This window comes from Prinia subflava, chromosome Z (assembly GCF_021018805.1).
Source record: "Prinia subflava isolate CZ2003 ecotype Zambia chromosome Z, Cam_Psub_1.2, whole genome shotgun sequence".
Lineage (NCBI taxonomy): Eukaryota > Metazoa > Chordata > Aves > Passeriformes > Cisticolidae > Prinia > Prinia subflava.
This window is the reverse complement of record NC_086283.1, coordinates 88,314,681-88,331,994: the sequence shown is the minus strand read 5'-3', so window position 1 is coordinate 88,331,994 and position 17,314 is coordinate 88,314,681. Positions and strand designations below refer to the sequence as shown.

At 37.3% G+C, this 17,314-nt stretch overlaps 1 protein-coding gene across 1 annotated transcript in view; it reads left to right on the top strand.

Moving 5' to 3' along the window:
* The window catches only part of HCN1 (hyperpolarization activated cyclic nucleotide gated potassium channel 1), a 194,019-nt gene extending 177,072 nt beyond the window's left edge, over positions 1-16,947 (top strand). The window contains exons 7-8 of the mRNA XM_063422197.1: positions 11,703-11,867; positions 13,512-16,947. Of these exons, the coding sequence (XP_063278267.1) occupies positions 11,703-11,867; positions 13,512-14,335 (989 nt within the window). The 3' untranslated portion in view covers positions 14,336-16,947. The remainder of the gene's footprint in view (positions 1-11,702; positions 11,868-13,511) is intronic.
* Positions 16,948-17,314: the final 367 nt, after the last annotated feature.

Here is a 17,314-nt window from a genome sequence, read left to right as displayed (position 1 = left end):
TCCAGGTCCCTCTGGATGGCATCCCATCCTTCAGGAGTGTCAACCACACTGCTGGGTTTGGATTCATCAGCAAATTTGCTGAGGGTGCACTCAATTCCTTCATTTATTTAATTAATGAAGACACTACACAAGACTGGTGCCAGTATGGATCCCTGACATACACCACTTGTCACCGATGTCCATTGACTAGTACCCTCTGGATGTGACCAGACAACCTTTATCCAAGGAATTATGATCTTCTAGCCTATGTAGGGTTAGTGACATGTGAATGAAGGTCAGGAGAGAATGAATGGATGGTAGAGACTATATTAACACATAGGACAAAACTGTAGGGAAGAATGTGAGGGACAAGATAGATGTCAACAGAGTATGGTATGTTGAACATGAAGAAATGGATGCGATTTTTTTAAAAATAACTATGATGTATATATATGAGAGGAGTCAATTTGTGAGTGGTGCAAATAAATGGGAGACAGAACAGCTGCAGTGGAACATCATGGGCATGAGACTGATGGGAAAGGGAGGAAAACACAAGTGGCAAGCACAGATCTGAGCAGCCTCCAGAAGGAACGGAGAGGGAAGGTGCTTACACCTATCCCTTTTGGATAACGAGTTGGAAAACCCTACTGCATATGTGCTTGCAGTTAAGCTGACTTGAAAGCTTGAGACTGACACACTTGAACTCAGCTTCCTGGGATGGAAAATAAGAATCAGGATGCAGGTGAAAAATGTAAGCAATTGTATTTTGAGGATGTCATGATTATGAAGTGGTTTAATTTTTTTGTCTTCTTGTCCCTGGTCCTGAGTATCTACAGTTTACAATACTGAAAATACAAAATACACAGCAGTGGATAATGAGAGCTCCCACATTTTTGCTTTCTCTGTCTCAGTGCATATTTGTCTTTCTCTTCAGTATCTTGGTAGTTCAAACACATTTATGATATAATCCCAGTAATAAATGGTAGGAAGGAAATTTCCAGGTTTTAATCCTATAGAACTTTTTCCTCAGAAGCCAGGTGATTGGATTAGAAATTGCTCTTCTTGTGACAGAAGGAATTACTGAACAGATTGTGTATTAATTCTTCACTATACATACAAAATCAGCAAAATGCAAAGATTTTGACATCTTTAGAGATGAAGCACAAGACTATAAGTCTTTTGCTTATAGAAGAGATTAGTTCATTAGTTACTGGGGCTTTACAGAGCAGAATTACTGACGTATATAATGAGTCTAATTTAATCTAATTTACCTATACCAATACATACTGATAGAGACTGAGGTACTACAGTGCTGCATCTGTATTCTGATTTTTGCCATGGTAAATTGTTTCAGAATCGCTCCATAATAATATTATATAAGTTGGTAATTCAAAATCTCTGATAATTAATCACATCAAACATGGCAGTAGTGTTATAAACTAAAGAAACATTTGCTTTAATAAAATAAATCCATTCCAATTATCTCCTTCCTCTTACTCAGATGTGTGGGTCCTAGGGCTACTTCAGTCACCAAAGTAAGGCCAGGCTCTGCAGCTTCTCCTTCCCTTCTGGAAAGGTCTTTTGCTCCCTGACTCTTGTGACCCTCCACTTCTCTGCATATCCCTCACCCCAGACTCCGTCAGATGGTGCTCCCATGCACTCAACTACAGCCAGCAGGCCCCTGCTTGAAGACCAAAGTGGAAAAGCAGCTTTCAGCCCCTGATGACTTGCCTGAGATTGTTACCCCTGCAAACATATGTTTTAAGCTGTCTCAAATCTAGTTCATAGGACTTTGATGAGCAGGAGGGTTTTGTGAGGTCCTGTGCCCCTCCAGCCCTGTGGAATCAGAGGAGAGACTCAGGACAGGCAGTCCTGGTTCCGACAGGCGTGTGCTGAGCTGCCTCCGTGAACTGGCGTGTCAGAGTGGGGCTGACATGCCTACAGAGGAGAAGAAAGGAATAAATCCCGCCCAAACAGCAAGGCTCAGCACGGCTCACTCAAAGGAGGATTTCTGGGAACATGTTCAGGACTCTGCTGTTACTTCATTTGCTTTCTCACCGGTGGACAGAGGCCTGATTGTTCACTGTGGTCTCATCCTGCTCTTCTCTGTAGTCACTGGCAAAATTCCTCTCAACCACAAAGGACACAAGATAAGACTGGTCTCCCTGCTATCTTTTCCTTTCTCCATCTGTTTTCCCACCTGTGTTTACACAGGCTTTCCTTCATGCAGCAGCCCAGACATATGTTCTGGGAAATTTAACCCCTTTTTTCCTGTTTTTAACAGATAGTGTGCTAGAGCTGAAGGAATGCCGATATTGCTAGGGAAATCCAAATTTAGTGTTTGGGAAGTGCAGACATATTTTTATTAATTAGGTCTGGGGGCCCCATGGGGGTTTTGTTAGTTGAAAGGGTTTCCAAATTCCAATAGATAAGTCTGCAGTAATTCATGCTGCCCAATTTTTGATGTATCTGTTGCAGATCCTGCGCCCCATTGTTTTTTCCCCACTGAAAATCCCAGTGATATCATGTCACTGGAGTCAGTAGATAAATCAGTTTTTAGACTATCTAAAACTCATACTGCTAGTTTTCTCTTTTTCAATCAACTACCAGGTATGTTAAACATGAAGAAATGAATGTGATTTTTTTTTTTAATTATGATGTCTATATATATGAGAGTCACTGTGTGTGAATATGAAACTGTATTGGCCTATCTCTTGCACTGTCATAAGAGACAAATACATGCTTTATTTTACTTACTCAAAGGCAGATATCACTGTCTGTGCTTCATGTCATCATTCATTTAGCAAATCTATCTAGAAACCAGATTCTCATTGCCATCTTCCCAGATAATGTCCCAGAGACATATTATAGCATCTTTTCTTTTTTGGTTTATTTTTCATAACATGTAGTTCATGGAGTACTTTCAATTTTAAATGTTTTATTTTGCTTAAATTATTTAATGCAGTTTTAACATTTACCCTTCTGCACTTGAAATTCTAATAAACTGTCTTGCATTTGCTTCAGTTTGCAGAAGGCCAATTAGACAGAACTTCTTTGACCTACCTATTATTTATGGAACTTTTCCCCCTTTCGGAACAGTAACTGTCAGTATATTTTAGACCAGTGCAGTGGAAAATAATACCATGGGAAATGTTGAGTCACTTTAAATTACATTTTGCCACTTATTTTTTTTCTGGTTACACTCTAGGTGCTTCCTTTTGATAGAATACTTTAAAAGATTTGCAGTATAGTACTGATTATAAATAGAAAAAATTCTGTTTAAGTGCTTTACATATGGACACTATGATATGATATGATATATAATTTTACATTTTGCAAAAGCACTGCATATACTATTTTTTATTCAAGGTAGTGGTGGATTGAGCCTTTCAATATTCATACTATAATCCAGATAGTTAATTATAAGTAGCCCCACTGAGGTGTGATTATTCGTATTCTTAATGGCAAGGACATAATTAAATGCTTTGAGGGAGCAGGATCTCCACATCTCCATGCCAACTCTGTTAAACATTTTTCAGCTGAAGAGTATAGAACATTTTTCTAAAAATATTGTCTGCAAGAGGCCCTAAAAATTAAATGTCTTCTTGGCACAGACTAATCTGCCATTTTGAGGCTACATAATATGCAATAGTCCCATAATATTGCATAATTTCTTGTTGACAAAGAATTGTGTTGTTCTTTTGACATATTTTATATGGAAAATAATAACCAGAAGGACTTCTTGTTATTCAAACTCAATATTTTTTTTAAAGTTCAGGAGAATTTTTAGGAAGATAGAATGAAAATAACTTACTCTTTTATGCTAAAAGGTAAATTTGATTTGGATTTAGGAGTTTTATTAATTAGCAAACATAAATTTAACAGTGTTCATAACAATGACAAAAGTAATGTCTTGCAATCTAATTATAATGCTGCTAATTCATTAGCAGTATACCTTTTTAATTAAACTTTATATAACTAGACACAAGTAAAATACCACTTAGCATGCTGTGGAAATCAAGTGTGGTCAACACAGATAAAGCAGAAGATTTTCCAAGCACCTTCAATTTCACACAGTAGAATTTTAACTAAATATTTGAGTTTAGATTAAATATTTAATCTAAATATTTCATTTAGAACTGAATGTCTGATTTTTTAAATAATTTAAGGAAAAGAAGTACAATATTTTTATAGTCAACTTTAATTCAAGTTGAATCATTTAATATGTAACTGTTATTGTTTGCCAAACTCAAGATTACAATAGCATACCACTATATACATAAGGAACTAAGTGGGTTTTTTCAATAGGTAATAAGCATCCATCTGAATAAGAGTAGGAGTAAATGAATTACATAAAATCACTTTTGGCCTTTGACACAGCAAGTATGAAAACTCTTCCCTAAAAAAATCTCTACTTAGGCATGTTATCTTAGAAACTATGCTTAATTGTTATTTTTTTAAGGTATATGAAATAATTATCAGTAAAGTTGTGAGCTTTTATAAGATAATAAATAGACTGTCTTAGTCATTTTTTGTAGAAAGAACACTTTAATAAATTAGAAGAAAAATGTATGGATGCTCAGTTGTAAATAGCATTAAAGATAAAATATGCACTTTTATTTCTATTTTATAAAATTATCCTAAGCTTCTGTTCTTTCTTAAAGAGCTTTCTTAGAAGAATTTGATTGAACACTGGAAAATAGTCAGGCTATAAGAAATGTTCATATGTGTAGCTATGGCACTCAGTGCCAGGGTCTGCTGACAGGGTGGTGTCTGGTTAAAGGCCTGACTGGATCTCAGAGGTCTTTTCCAACCTCAGTGATTCTGTGTTTCTGTTGATGGCTTTTATCTGCTGTAGTCATGAAAGGTTGGCCACAGCTATTTTCAGTACCTGCACATGGAAGAAACAATGAGAGGTCAGGATGAAAAATAAAATGTCCCTGCTCAGATAACTTGCCACTTATTAATACAAGAAACTGGTTTCTCCTAGCTAAGTAGCATAAAAGACACATTTGGGGCTAGATAAAGAAAGGAACATACTCTCAGGGTTGTTGGCAAACCCTAAATAATTTTTTTAAAATAAGTATTTGTCTGTAAATTCTATCAAAGTTTGGGTCAATTAAATGTAGGCAGTTCTTTTCAAATTAATACTTTTTCCCCAAGTAAATTTTTGCAATTTCTTTTGTTATCGTTACAAAATTTTGTTATGAAATTAACTAAAATAGCATAAATTAAACAATTAACATATGGAGAGCTCAGGTGTCGGTCTTCAAAGACAGAATTTCAAATTACTACAAACAGGCAATAAAAATGTCAGCTCAACTAACCTATGTCATTTTTGTTTGGGAGGTTTTGGGGTTTTTTTGTTATTTGTTTGGTTGGATTTTTTAATAGGGTGACTAATAAGGGCAACAGCAATCACAAATTACAAATAGATATATTTAAAATAGCTTCAGTAAATAGTTTTAAAAGTGATAAAAGGCTGGAGATTGGATATTAAAGAAGTTGCTTTTAATTCTAATCAGCCATTTTCAGTCCCTCCTCAAAACAGTAACTACTCAGTAATGTACCCAGGCTACTGTATGAACCATCTCTCCAACTAATGAACCCAGATATCTGAAAGCAACTCAACAGTCTATTATTACTGTCTTATTTTAAATAAGGTCATGCAGGCAGTATGTCTAACTCAAACTGACTTGTCTGCAATTCCATATTTAGTGTAAACATGATGGCAAAAGCTGCAGGTTTTGCATAGCTTCCTTTTAGACACTTCAGACTACAAATCTGGCAGTAAAAGGCAGGAATTATCTTCCTTTTCCTTTCTCCTTAAGTTCTCTCCCTTGCTCCAGAAATGTTCCTTTCAAGCAGTGACTATATTTTAGGATTTCTTAATTGTAGGACTGAATTTTTTAGAACACAGGTTACTGAAATTCATTTAATTGCATCAAGCTACATTCTGAGTAATTGTAAGACCTGGTGGTAGTTATTTTAGCAACTATAAAAAAAAAAAGCAGCATATGTCTGAGTTTACCATTGTGTACACTAGCAATAATATACTGAAAGATAAAAAGAACATATTAAGAATGAAGAAAAAATATAGATAAATTTAATGTTTTACAGAGTTTAATAAAAATAAGAAACACACGTGCAGATGCTTATGTTAAAGTAACATGTTATCAGAAGAAACAGCTTCTCCCTGTTTTCTGTATTGGAGATGCTTAAGTCAACATGGAACTGGAAAATCACTCCATTTCTGGAAGAATGGGATGCCTATAAGCCTATTGATTTTTTTTTAATTGCTTGAAGTTTATAGTCCTTTCCTAAAGGGAAAAAGAACCCAACCATACTCATACCATGTTTTGTAAAGCTGGGAACAGAGTGCCCCATGCTGGATGTCCCTTGCTGTGACTGGCACACCAATAAAGTGCCCATTAGCTAGTTTCTGCTCAGTGGACAACTTCAGCTGCTTGAAAGAAGAACTATCGATCTTTGTAGTGTGCCAAGGAGTTGCTGTTATGAAGAGCTATTAGAAAATAAGAATAGCCTAAACATGGTGGTTCTGGGAAGCTTACTCTGAAGTCTTACAAGGTGGGTGGATGGAAAGAGCACTTGGACATTCAAGTTTTGTCTATGGTAAAAAGTTTAGTAAATCATTGCTCTCTATAAAATAAACAGTATTCTAATCCACTATCCTGTTGTCAAAAAACATTCCTAAGTCTGTTAGGCTGACTGACCCAAGCTTTTGAATTGCTTTGATTTTCCAACTTTCTTCTGCTGGAAGTAATCAGCCTGAACAGCAGACAACACGTGCATCAACCAATATGCCCGTGACAAGAGCAAGTTTCCTGCTGAGGAACTGAAGTAGTAGTCAGCTGTCCTCAGCTGGAAAGACATCTCACTAGATCCTGTAATGTTTAATCTGACAGATGATGGGAAATCACACAGTTTTGGAAGGGGACAGAAATGCGTAAAAACTGCTAGCTGCTTTTAGTTGCTTTTAATGTAGACACTATATAGCTAAAATACTGTTCAACTCATAAATTCATTACTACAAATTTGATTTCTGCACCTAGTAAAGTGAACTTGTGTCCTTGCACATATAATAATTAATTGTATTATGTATATATGTATATATATATATACATTATATATGTATATATAAATTGTATATACATATAATTGTATATGTGCAAAGATGCACATATAATAATTAATTGTATTAATTTTTAAGTTTATACAATATAATGTCCTTAGCTAAGAAATATGGTCCTGGAGACAGGACTGGTTTGGTGTCCTTCAGTGAACTTGCTAATTACTGGACTCATAACTTACCTTTATCAACACAGTTTACTGTTGGTGAGCACATTTTGTCTGCAAGACAACTTTATATTGATATTTGAATTTCTGCAGGTTTTAATCTCTAGTCAAATGTTAATGTGACATATGAGGTTGAGAAATTACATCTGGAATTTAATTTATATGTAAAATGAATAGATGATGTAAAATAATGATGAATGGACAAGTATACACTCACATAAACTGTACTGCTTCTCAGAATAAAAAAGGAATTTTCCTATATAAAAATTTTCTGTATAAAATGGAAACCAGAAATTATTGCTAGGATGGCCAGTAGATACATACCCATTCAGAAAAGACTAAAGAAGAGATCAGTGTCATACATGCACATCCATCAACAGCACTTATTTTCTCAAAGAAAACAGTGTTTAGGCATCATCTAGCAACAGACGAGGGGAAAATGATCACCTACAGTGGCATATCAGTACAGTCCATAAGAATAATGAACCTGGTCTCAGTTGGGATCAAAACTTGATCCTTACAAAAGGCCTATTAAGCCTCTTCTTTAAAATTCATCCTGTGGGCTATGTCACTCACCTTACCTCATTCAGATTTTCCTGAAGTCCCCCTTCCTTATTGCTGTCTTTCAGATATGTAGAATTTGTTATGCAGAGTGTTCTGTCATATTAATGCAATAGTAAAATACAATCTATGCATTTCCTGTTTTATGAGAAACTGATACGGGCAAGCTCCTTTAGAAATTCATTATGTTCCAAAAATTGAACCTGATCCAGCTTTTGCTGAAATCCTGCCATGGAATCATAGAACCATTTGGATTGAAAAGATCTTGGGATCATTGTGTCTGACTGTTAAACCAGCACTAGCAACTCCATCACTCAGCCACATCCCATCTGTGTGTGCAAATGATATGTTGGTCATCAGTTTTGATTGTTGTAACTTTCAGAACAAGGTTAGTTTAAACTTTTATCAGTGCCCGTTTTAGTTAGAGTCTTCACAGCAGAAACTACATTATATTTGAGCCCACACTCTTTTGAGGGCTCTATTTTTTTTTGTAGGAAAGACCTGATCCTAGCAGACTACAAACTATGATTTTCACAAATGAATTCATTACATTTGCATTAAACATAGACTGTAAGAACAAGTGAATGTTTTTAGCATCATTCAGTGCTTTCAAACAGTCACTTTTCATTAGGGCAGTGATTGACATTTGTTTCATATTGTTTTAGGTAACAGTTGTCCACAGAGATTAAATAATTAAAGTAAAATTTGCATTCAGAATTGAATTACAGGTTCATTGTAGCCTAATACATAATTTTTAATTGGAATTGAAGACATTCTTTTGTTTGGAAAGGAATGATAGTAGTATTTAACACACTGAAAGTGTCAGCATGAAGGCAATGCACCATGCCAAATGCACATGGTAATATTAGTGAGTAATATGCTGCCAACATTTCATTTTTATGCTAATAGAGAACCTTGTTTATCCAAGCTGTTTAAAAATAGTCTATGCCTTTTGTGTTTCACTACACACTTCTCTGCTATTATTGTATTTCCTAGTCTATTTAAATCAATTGAACATCAAGGAGAGCGTAATAGTTAAGGGCACCTGGTGCACTTCATGCCACTAAGGCTCATTTTAAACGTCATGGCTATTTTCATTGCTTTATTCTTTTCATGAAAAACAAACACTTTGGTTTATTTAAATGAATACAAGTGTTTAATGGGAACAAATTTCAATATTCTGTGTTCTTCCTCTCTGGTCCAGGTAAGGAAGATTTCATATATCATTTCTTATTATGCTTGAGGGTCTGTCCAAACAAATAGCTGATAGATTAACACATACAATTAGCAATTGTTTTAGTTTTATGAACAGACTACAAATGATGCTATTGATATATCTAACAAGGTAATATAGATGATGTGCCAGTGACTACAACATCGTTCTCATCAGTCCAGAAACACCACTGGAAATGCAGTATGTGGGTATTCATTCAGAGTATTTTTCCTGTAAGGAAACTGTAGTTCGTCTTTTGAATGAGGCCATTCAACTGGAGTTGAGAACACAAAGGTATCCTTGCTTACTGAGCAGACAGGCTCCACAGCAGTACTCCCTGACCAGTTTCTGGGTACTGGGACATTTGTCAAATCTTTTCTGATCCATTGTTCATTATATTATCTAACTGGTAGATATTAAAAGCCTTCCAGACATATATTCTTCAACCAGAAGTTGTGGGTTGACACAGTCTGCATACCATAATTTTCACTGATTTTTTTTCTCTTCACCTTACTTGACAAAAATAATATAAGATGAAAGAAGAAGAAAAAAATTAATTCTATTTGTTGCAGTAATATCCATGAATTCTACACTCCCATTGTCCTGTGATGAAACCTAGCATTGTTTCTTATGGTTTCTTCCTATCTTTCTTGTTTAAGTAATTTACAATACAGTGGTCAAGATTATTAATGATGAAAACTGGCTTTCTCTAATTTTTTTGGCACTCTTCAGAATGATAGGGATTTAGGAGATGCTTGTTTTTGGATGGAAATTTGATGCTTTTTAAACTCAAGAATTTGTGGAGAGTAGCAGAAGACACTGTTTATGTGTCTTGTATTGTTTGCAGCAGTTTTAATTGAAGAAAGCTGAAAATCAAGAGGTGATCATTAATCACACAGATTTTCCTGACAGTTTCTCTAAATTCAACCATGCATTGTAAAACTCTATTCTTTGTGAGACCTAAAGAATATCTTAGGAAATGGAACAGGTATTGACTGCATTTAACTACTCCCTTTGGGCAAAATGTCGTTTTCTTGTAACTAAAATGCAGTGGGTTCAATCTAAGGAGAAGAGGTCAGGCTAAGCTAGGAGTGAGAAAAGGAAAGGACTGACTTCTGTTATACCTGACTGGTTCTTTGCAGTAAACTGTCATTATTTCATGGGCATCAAGTTTTGTGAGGCTCTTTAGGTCAAGTCTCTTACTAGTATTCTCTGTAAATTCTCTACTCTGCTCTCCCAGAAGTCTTTATAAATTCTCCCCAAAGCTGTTGGGGTTTAAGTACATTCTGTGCTAGTACTGGTCCAATGTTAATTGACTTCGATTTATCCACTGTAATTTAAGCATCTTATCCCTGAAGCCTTCAGGGTTAGGTAGCATGTTGAAATTCCACAACAAGAAGTATAAGACAAAAAACATCAAGGCTCTTCATATTCTAGATTAATAAAAGATACAGTTCTTAAAGACATACAGCAAAAAAAAAAAAAAAAACCAAATCAAGAACTAGGTTGGTACTTTGTAGAACTGAAGTCTGCAGAATTATTTATTGTTTGGTTTTCCACACTTGAAAATGATAGTTTGATTGAAATTGAGCATGTAATGGGCAAAAAAGCAAGGTAGGAGACAGTTTCCTACTTTTGTATCTAAATCTGAAGTACAAACTCGCAGCCCTTGACTGCTGGAACTGAGCAGCAAAACTATCTCTCATTATGCTTGAGATCAAGAATTCTTGATATTTCTAAGTGTGGTCTTAGCCTCTGGTTTGAAAATTGTATCAACTCAAACATTACTTTTTGTGAATTACTTTCTAACTTTCTGTATTGTAATCTAAATACATAAATATTCTACCCCACATGTTTTGCTGTTACAAGCCTCAGACACTGATTTTGCCCTCTATGCAGTCACCTGGATACTGTAGGTTGGAGAATTAGAAGTCAAAAGTTTGCACAGTTTCAGTTTCCTCTGTTCCAGAATGAATTCATGTTGGGGGAACTTGCAGAGAAAGGCTACTGGACTAATCATATGAATTCCATTTTTTAATCTAATGAGAAAAAAGGGCAAAAGTTTTAAGTTTTCTCTCCCAAATACCTAGGACATAAACACCAAGGAAATAGAAGGCATGTTTATGCTTCAAGTATTTTTTTTCTCAGAACAGCTCTTATATTCAAATATTACATCATGATATCATGTATTGCATTCATTTAGTAAATCTAGTGAATGATTAAAGGGATAGGTGCTCTATGGCAGCTGTATATTTAAAAGAAAATCAATGGAATCACTTGGGTTAATTCAGAACTGGGATTCATCAAAGTCATCAAGCTGTGTTTGACAGCTGATGGATCATTTCTTAGAACTTGAAGCACTCTTTTAAAAAGGCTTAAAATCAGAGTTCATACAGAGAAAACCTATAGGCAGGGCTCTTAAAGGACATGAATTTTTTTTTAAGAGTAGCAAAAATAGAATCAAATACCTTCAAAATTGTCCCTGCAACCTTATATGTAAGCAGAAATAGAAAAATTGCTGTTGAGTACTAAATTACTACTTGTTAGCACAGAGGCGATTTCTAACCCTAAAGTTTCGCGTGGTTCAGTGCCTTCTTTGTTTTCAGTGTGTGCTGAATTTTTCTGTCCGCAGAGATCTGCCTCCTGACCAAGGGCCGCCGCACGGCCAGCGTGCGAGCAGACACGTACTGTCGCCTGTACTCCCTCTCGGTGGACAACTTCAACGAGGTCCTGGAAGAGTACCCCATGATGAGAAGGGCCTTCGAAACAGTGGCAATTGACAGACTCGACAGGATAGGTATTCATTTCATTTGTTTTTGCTTATCATTAATTCTTAAAATCCTTCCGCATTTCCCTTCCTTTGAGCTGCATGATAAAATACCCCTCTTTAAAAGTTTTTTTCTGTTATGCTGCAGTAAATGTTTTCTTGATCTATAAATAACACATGTGTGCAGACAAGAATTTTGCAATCTCATTTTTAAATAATAAAACCACCAAGTTTTAGAAAGCTCTTGTACTCCTCTGAGGATTATTTTTCATACTTTAATTATCATTAGTATTATTTATTAATCCTCTAGATTTCTTTTGCTGCCTTCAGCACTTGATAGGATTTATGCTGTGTCACGAGCAGTAGATGACATTTTCCTAAATAAATTGCTTACAAATGACATCTATAATGCTGGAAAGAGCTGAAGCCTCTCAGCACTCACAAACCCGTTGTTTGTTGAAGTGAATTAATCCTTTGCAGCGGGGCTCTCATTTTGCTCACAACATGGGCACTGCTAACCTTGATGACTGCACACTGGCACTGATCAGATTTTCTCCCTGCAATCAGAAAAGCAGTCCAACAACATGCAACTGAAAGGCGGAAGGGTAGGGCAGATTATCAAAACAAGAGGTGTAAACTTGCTGTTCCAGTATTTGGGACCTCCCAGCAGGACATACTGGGCAAAGCATAAAGTCTTTGGTCAGGAGAATAGCACTCTGATCATCATTGCCAACACTGATTTTAAAACACAGCCGTAAAAAAAAATCACTTATCTTGTTTGGTGGTGTTTCCTCAAGTTCACAAGAAAATTTCAGTCTGAGGATTTCTCCACATCAACTCAATGCATTAAACTCCTACAAATTGTCTCACAAGACTCTCTGGAAATGCAGTCAGTCCAACTGTTAAGTAACATGTGTTTGAAAAGTATTAGCAGTAAAGCTCCAGTCTGTTCTTGGAGTAGCAATCCCATCTGAAGTGCAGTGGTTTATCGGAAAAAAAAATAATAAAAGATCAGTTGAGTGCCACTGTGTTCTTGAGCATCCGATGACTCAGAAAGAATAGTGTCTACATCTTACAGACACTGTGAGCCATCCAGCAGACATCAGGTCACAGTGTACAGCACTCCTCACTATGCAAGCAGGTGTCCCCTTTTCCATGAGTTCATATTAGTTCACAACCGCTTCAAAACAATGGTTACTGATGTCTAGTAACTAGTTCCCAGAAATGTGCTAGATGGCAGGTGTACTTTTAAAATATGTAACTGTTCAGTGGAAATTCAGACAGTTTTGCAATGAGAGAGAAGGATGATGTTGATGCAGAGCACGATGGCTTTTTCTCACAGTTATTCAGGAAGTTACAGTTCTAAGATGTAATTGCAGCAGTAACAGTAAACTGCAAGTGAGGAGGCAGAGGAAGGGCGGGTGTCGGAGCGCGGCGCTGCGAGGGCCCGCGGTGCGGGCGGGTCTCTGTGCCGGCCGCATGCGAGCCAGCCCTGGGGAGCTGCGGCACGGCCCCTCCTGCCGGGGGCTGGCGGCCGGGCGGTGCCCGCTCAGACACCCCGACCCGCTGAGGCGTTTACAACAGACCGTCCTCAGCGATGGGTGCTGAAACACAGAGCCCGAGCGGGGCTTGCCCGTGCGCCTCGCTCTCACTAACTCTTCTGCCTCTCCGTAGGGAAGAAGAACTCGATCCTGCTGCAGAAGTTCCAGAAGGACCTCAACACCGGCGTTTTCAACAACCAGGAGAATGAGATCTTGAAGCAGATCGTGAAGCACGACAGGGAGATGGTGCAGACCATCGCCCCGGTGAGCCTGCAGCAGATGCCGGCCCTCAACTCCAGCACCTCGGGCTCGGCGTCGCGCGGCAGGACGCAGTCCCCTCCCGTGTACACCAGCAGCAGCCTCTCGCACACCAACCTGCACTCGCCCTCGCCCAGCACGCAGCCGCCGCAGCAGGCTGTCATCCTGTCGCCCTGCTCCTACACCACGGCCGTCTGCAGCCCGCCGGTACAGAGCCCGCTGGCCGGCCGAACTTTCCAGTACGCCTCGCCGACCGCCTCGCAGCTCTCCCTCATGCAGCAGCAGCAGCAGCAGCAGCAGCCGCAGGCGGCACAGCAGCCGCCGGGAGCCGCGCAGAAGAACGAGGTGCACAAGAGCACCCAGGCCCTCCACAACACCAACCTGACGCGGGAGGTGCGGCCGCTCTCGGCCTCGCAGCCCTCCCTGCCCCACGAGATCTCCACCCTGATCGCCAGGCCTCACCCCACCGTGGGGGAGTCCCTGGCCTCCCTCCCGCAGCCCGCCCCGGGCCCCGGCGTGCCCCCGGCCGGCCGGGCCTCCGTGCCGCAGCGGGTCTCGCTGTTCCGGCAGATGTCCTCGGGAGCCATCCCCCCGAACCGCGGCGCCGCGCCGCCCGCGGCCCCGCTGCAAAGGGATTCTTCCACAGTCTTAAGCACAGAGCCCGAGGGAGACAAACCGCGGTTCGCCTCAAACTTATGATCCCTGGTGACTGTGAGCAACAGACTTGCGACAAACCGAGCACCATCCCCCGAACTGTTTTAGCCTGTTTCCTAATGTGCCCCAGCAGTCTACTATGAGAAAAATAATTTAGACAGCTTTGCCCTATGTAACGAATGTAAAAGTTTTATATATATATATATCTAAATATATATATATATATGAAAGCAATTAAACTTGTTTGAGTTCATGTCTTCCTTTTTCACAACCATTACAGAAGATTAAATTTAGCTCTAATATTACTTATTTTTAATGTGTTGACTTTAAAATCAGCCTAACAGATTTCTCTGTTTATGAGATTGGCTGTTTTCATGGGGAAATTGTCAACACAATGACAAACTTCAAACAAGTATATTTAAAAAAAGAAAAAAAAAAAAAAAAAAGAAAAAAAAAATACCCATCATTTTATCTAACACATAGCACTGACTTGAGTGATATTCTGAAACCTTTGTTACTTCATTTATTGTGTATACGTTGTTAATTTCTCATGAAGAATTCAGTTGTTATTTCACATTGCATTTCATATGTTAGCACCATCCATTGGATTTAGATTGGAAAAGAATTATATTGCAAACACCTGCAGTGTAAAGGGAGGCACTAGCACTCCTCTGGGTAGGTTGTAACCTCATGGCATGTCAACCCCTCTGTTGTCTAAGAGAATTGGGTGGACTTTGATCTTCACACTGCTAAAGACTTTTCAAAGACTAAATATTGCCACTGTAAATAACTTTTTAGACCCAAGCAAAAATAGCTGCTGTGTGGTGTACCATTGCAAGGTCTTTGTTTAGGAATTTAGGTTCCGCTTTTCACTTCAAAATTTACGGTTTTAAAATTTGTTAAAAGCTAAGTGCAACACAACTGTTAAATTGTAATGCAATGGCTTAAAACCTACAGTGTTACTTTTACATGCAATGTTTTATGCAAAATTGTACGCTTGATCCTGCAAACCGCTTGTACTTCACCAATACCATCACTTTTCTTCTTCTTGCCCTCAATAGCATCTGAGAATATTCCATGCATGCTTTGGAAAAAAAAGACAATAAAAATAGGTTTGGTCAGTAGGAAAAGGCTTTACGGTATCTTAGAAAATAATAACCATTCATTAATTGTGTCTACCTTAAAATTCCTATAATGCTGACTTTAAATCTCTGGTTTAAGTCTAGAAGTGAGGTTTTTCATTTAAAGGATTATTTGTAAACCACAGCTTGATTTAGAATTTCAGGTGCTTTCTGTGTCTTCACTGTAGTTTTGTAGTTGACTGTGGTGTTAATTTACAAAAATAAATATAATATAGCATCAAGTCTGTCTGGAAATGCACGATTTGCTCTGTGTATATTGTAATTAAATGGTTAGTATATCCTAAGGCATGTAGTGTCAAACATAGCCCATAGGTATGAGGTTTATTATTTTTTATGTCTTCAAAACAGAAAGGAAATGGTGACAGAAAGCAGGGTTAAAGCATACTGTTTTGTGAACATTTTGTTTTGTTTGCTCAAACCTTCACATTATCTTATCGAAAAAAAAAAGAAAAAAAATTTCGTAATCGTTTGTGCCTGATTTGTCACATTAAATAGAGATTGAAACTAAATGTGTCATAATTTAACTCACTGAAGAATCAGCATTATGGATATGATACAAGCATATATTCTGTTCCTTAAAACCCAGCTGACTCTGTTAAGGAAGTGGATGCAAAGGAGTTTTTCTCTTCCCTTCAATGCTGAGTTTAACGATGCATGGAAAAATTAAATTACATCACAAACTACGTAATGCAGTGAATCCAGATGTACTTGAGAGCCAAGTAAATACTCTAAAGCTAACAGAGCTTGAACCCATGCTGCCTGTTATACCTTTTACTAAAGTGGTACATCAAATAAAATTTTTAAAAATCTTCTTTTTTTTTTTTTTTCTTTTCTTTTTTTTTTTTTTTTTTTTTTTTTTTTGCTGACTCACATTCACCAGTAAAGATCGATGTAATTAACCCACTAACATGCTGCTGCCATTAATTTAAGTGACCTGGAGTGGAAATGGGGAAATGATTGTTTAAAAAAGTGTCTCAAACATTATGGATACGCTGCAAGACCATTTATTTATGAGTACAATACCCCTTATATTATTTTAATGCTAACAAATTCTGTCAGTTAATTAAGATCATATACTGATCTTGAGAACTGTTTAAGGTTTACATTTAATAGGAGAAATGGGGTTAGTAGCAAAATATTTTTATATATATTTTTATTTTATTTTAAGCACTATGAAGAAATATTAATTCACATGGTCTTTCAGTGAAACCATAAATAATTTTTAATGACTTTGTAATAGAGTGGACAATATCTAGGATTTGTATGTTAATTAAAAAAAAATGGTACAGGGTATAAAATTATATACGTATATATATGTATGTATGAATGTATATATACTTAGATTAAGAAACAAATGACTCACATTCCTGTAATATAAAGGTCCATTGCTAGTTTCAGAAGTGACCTATTTTCTCTGTACATAAGTAGGCCCATAAGTATGAAATCTCACATCTGTACAAGATGAAATGTATTAATGAAAAAGGTTGGATCTTACTGCTGCTGGGAAGACTATAGATCTGGTTCTTATAATAATTGTATGATCAGGGATGAGTTAGATTTTTTTTGTCTTTGCTCAAAGCCATAAATAAACAAATATAAAAGATTATTAATAAATTGAAGAAAATATATAAAAAAATAAAACCATGATTTTTTTTTCCTTCCAATATCTGTGTTGCTGAGCAAGTTTTGCTGTGCCATAAAAGAACTGTTTGCTTATCTCTTTTCTTTATTCTGAGCCCAGAAGTGATATGCACTAAGTATGGGGAGGTGGAAAAAAAGCTGCCCAAGTAATTCTGTTAATAAGAACACTTAGAAATTCAAGGAAGCTACCTGATTTACACAAGCAGTTCCTAAGATGTGTTTTCTCTGCAGATGAGAGAAA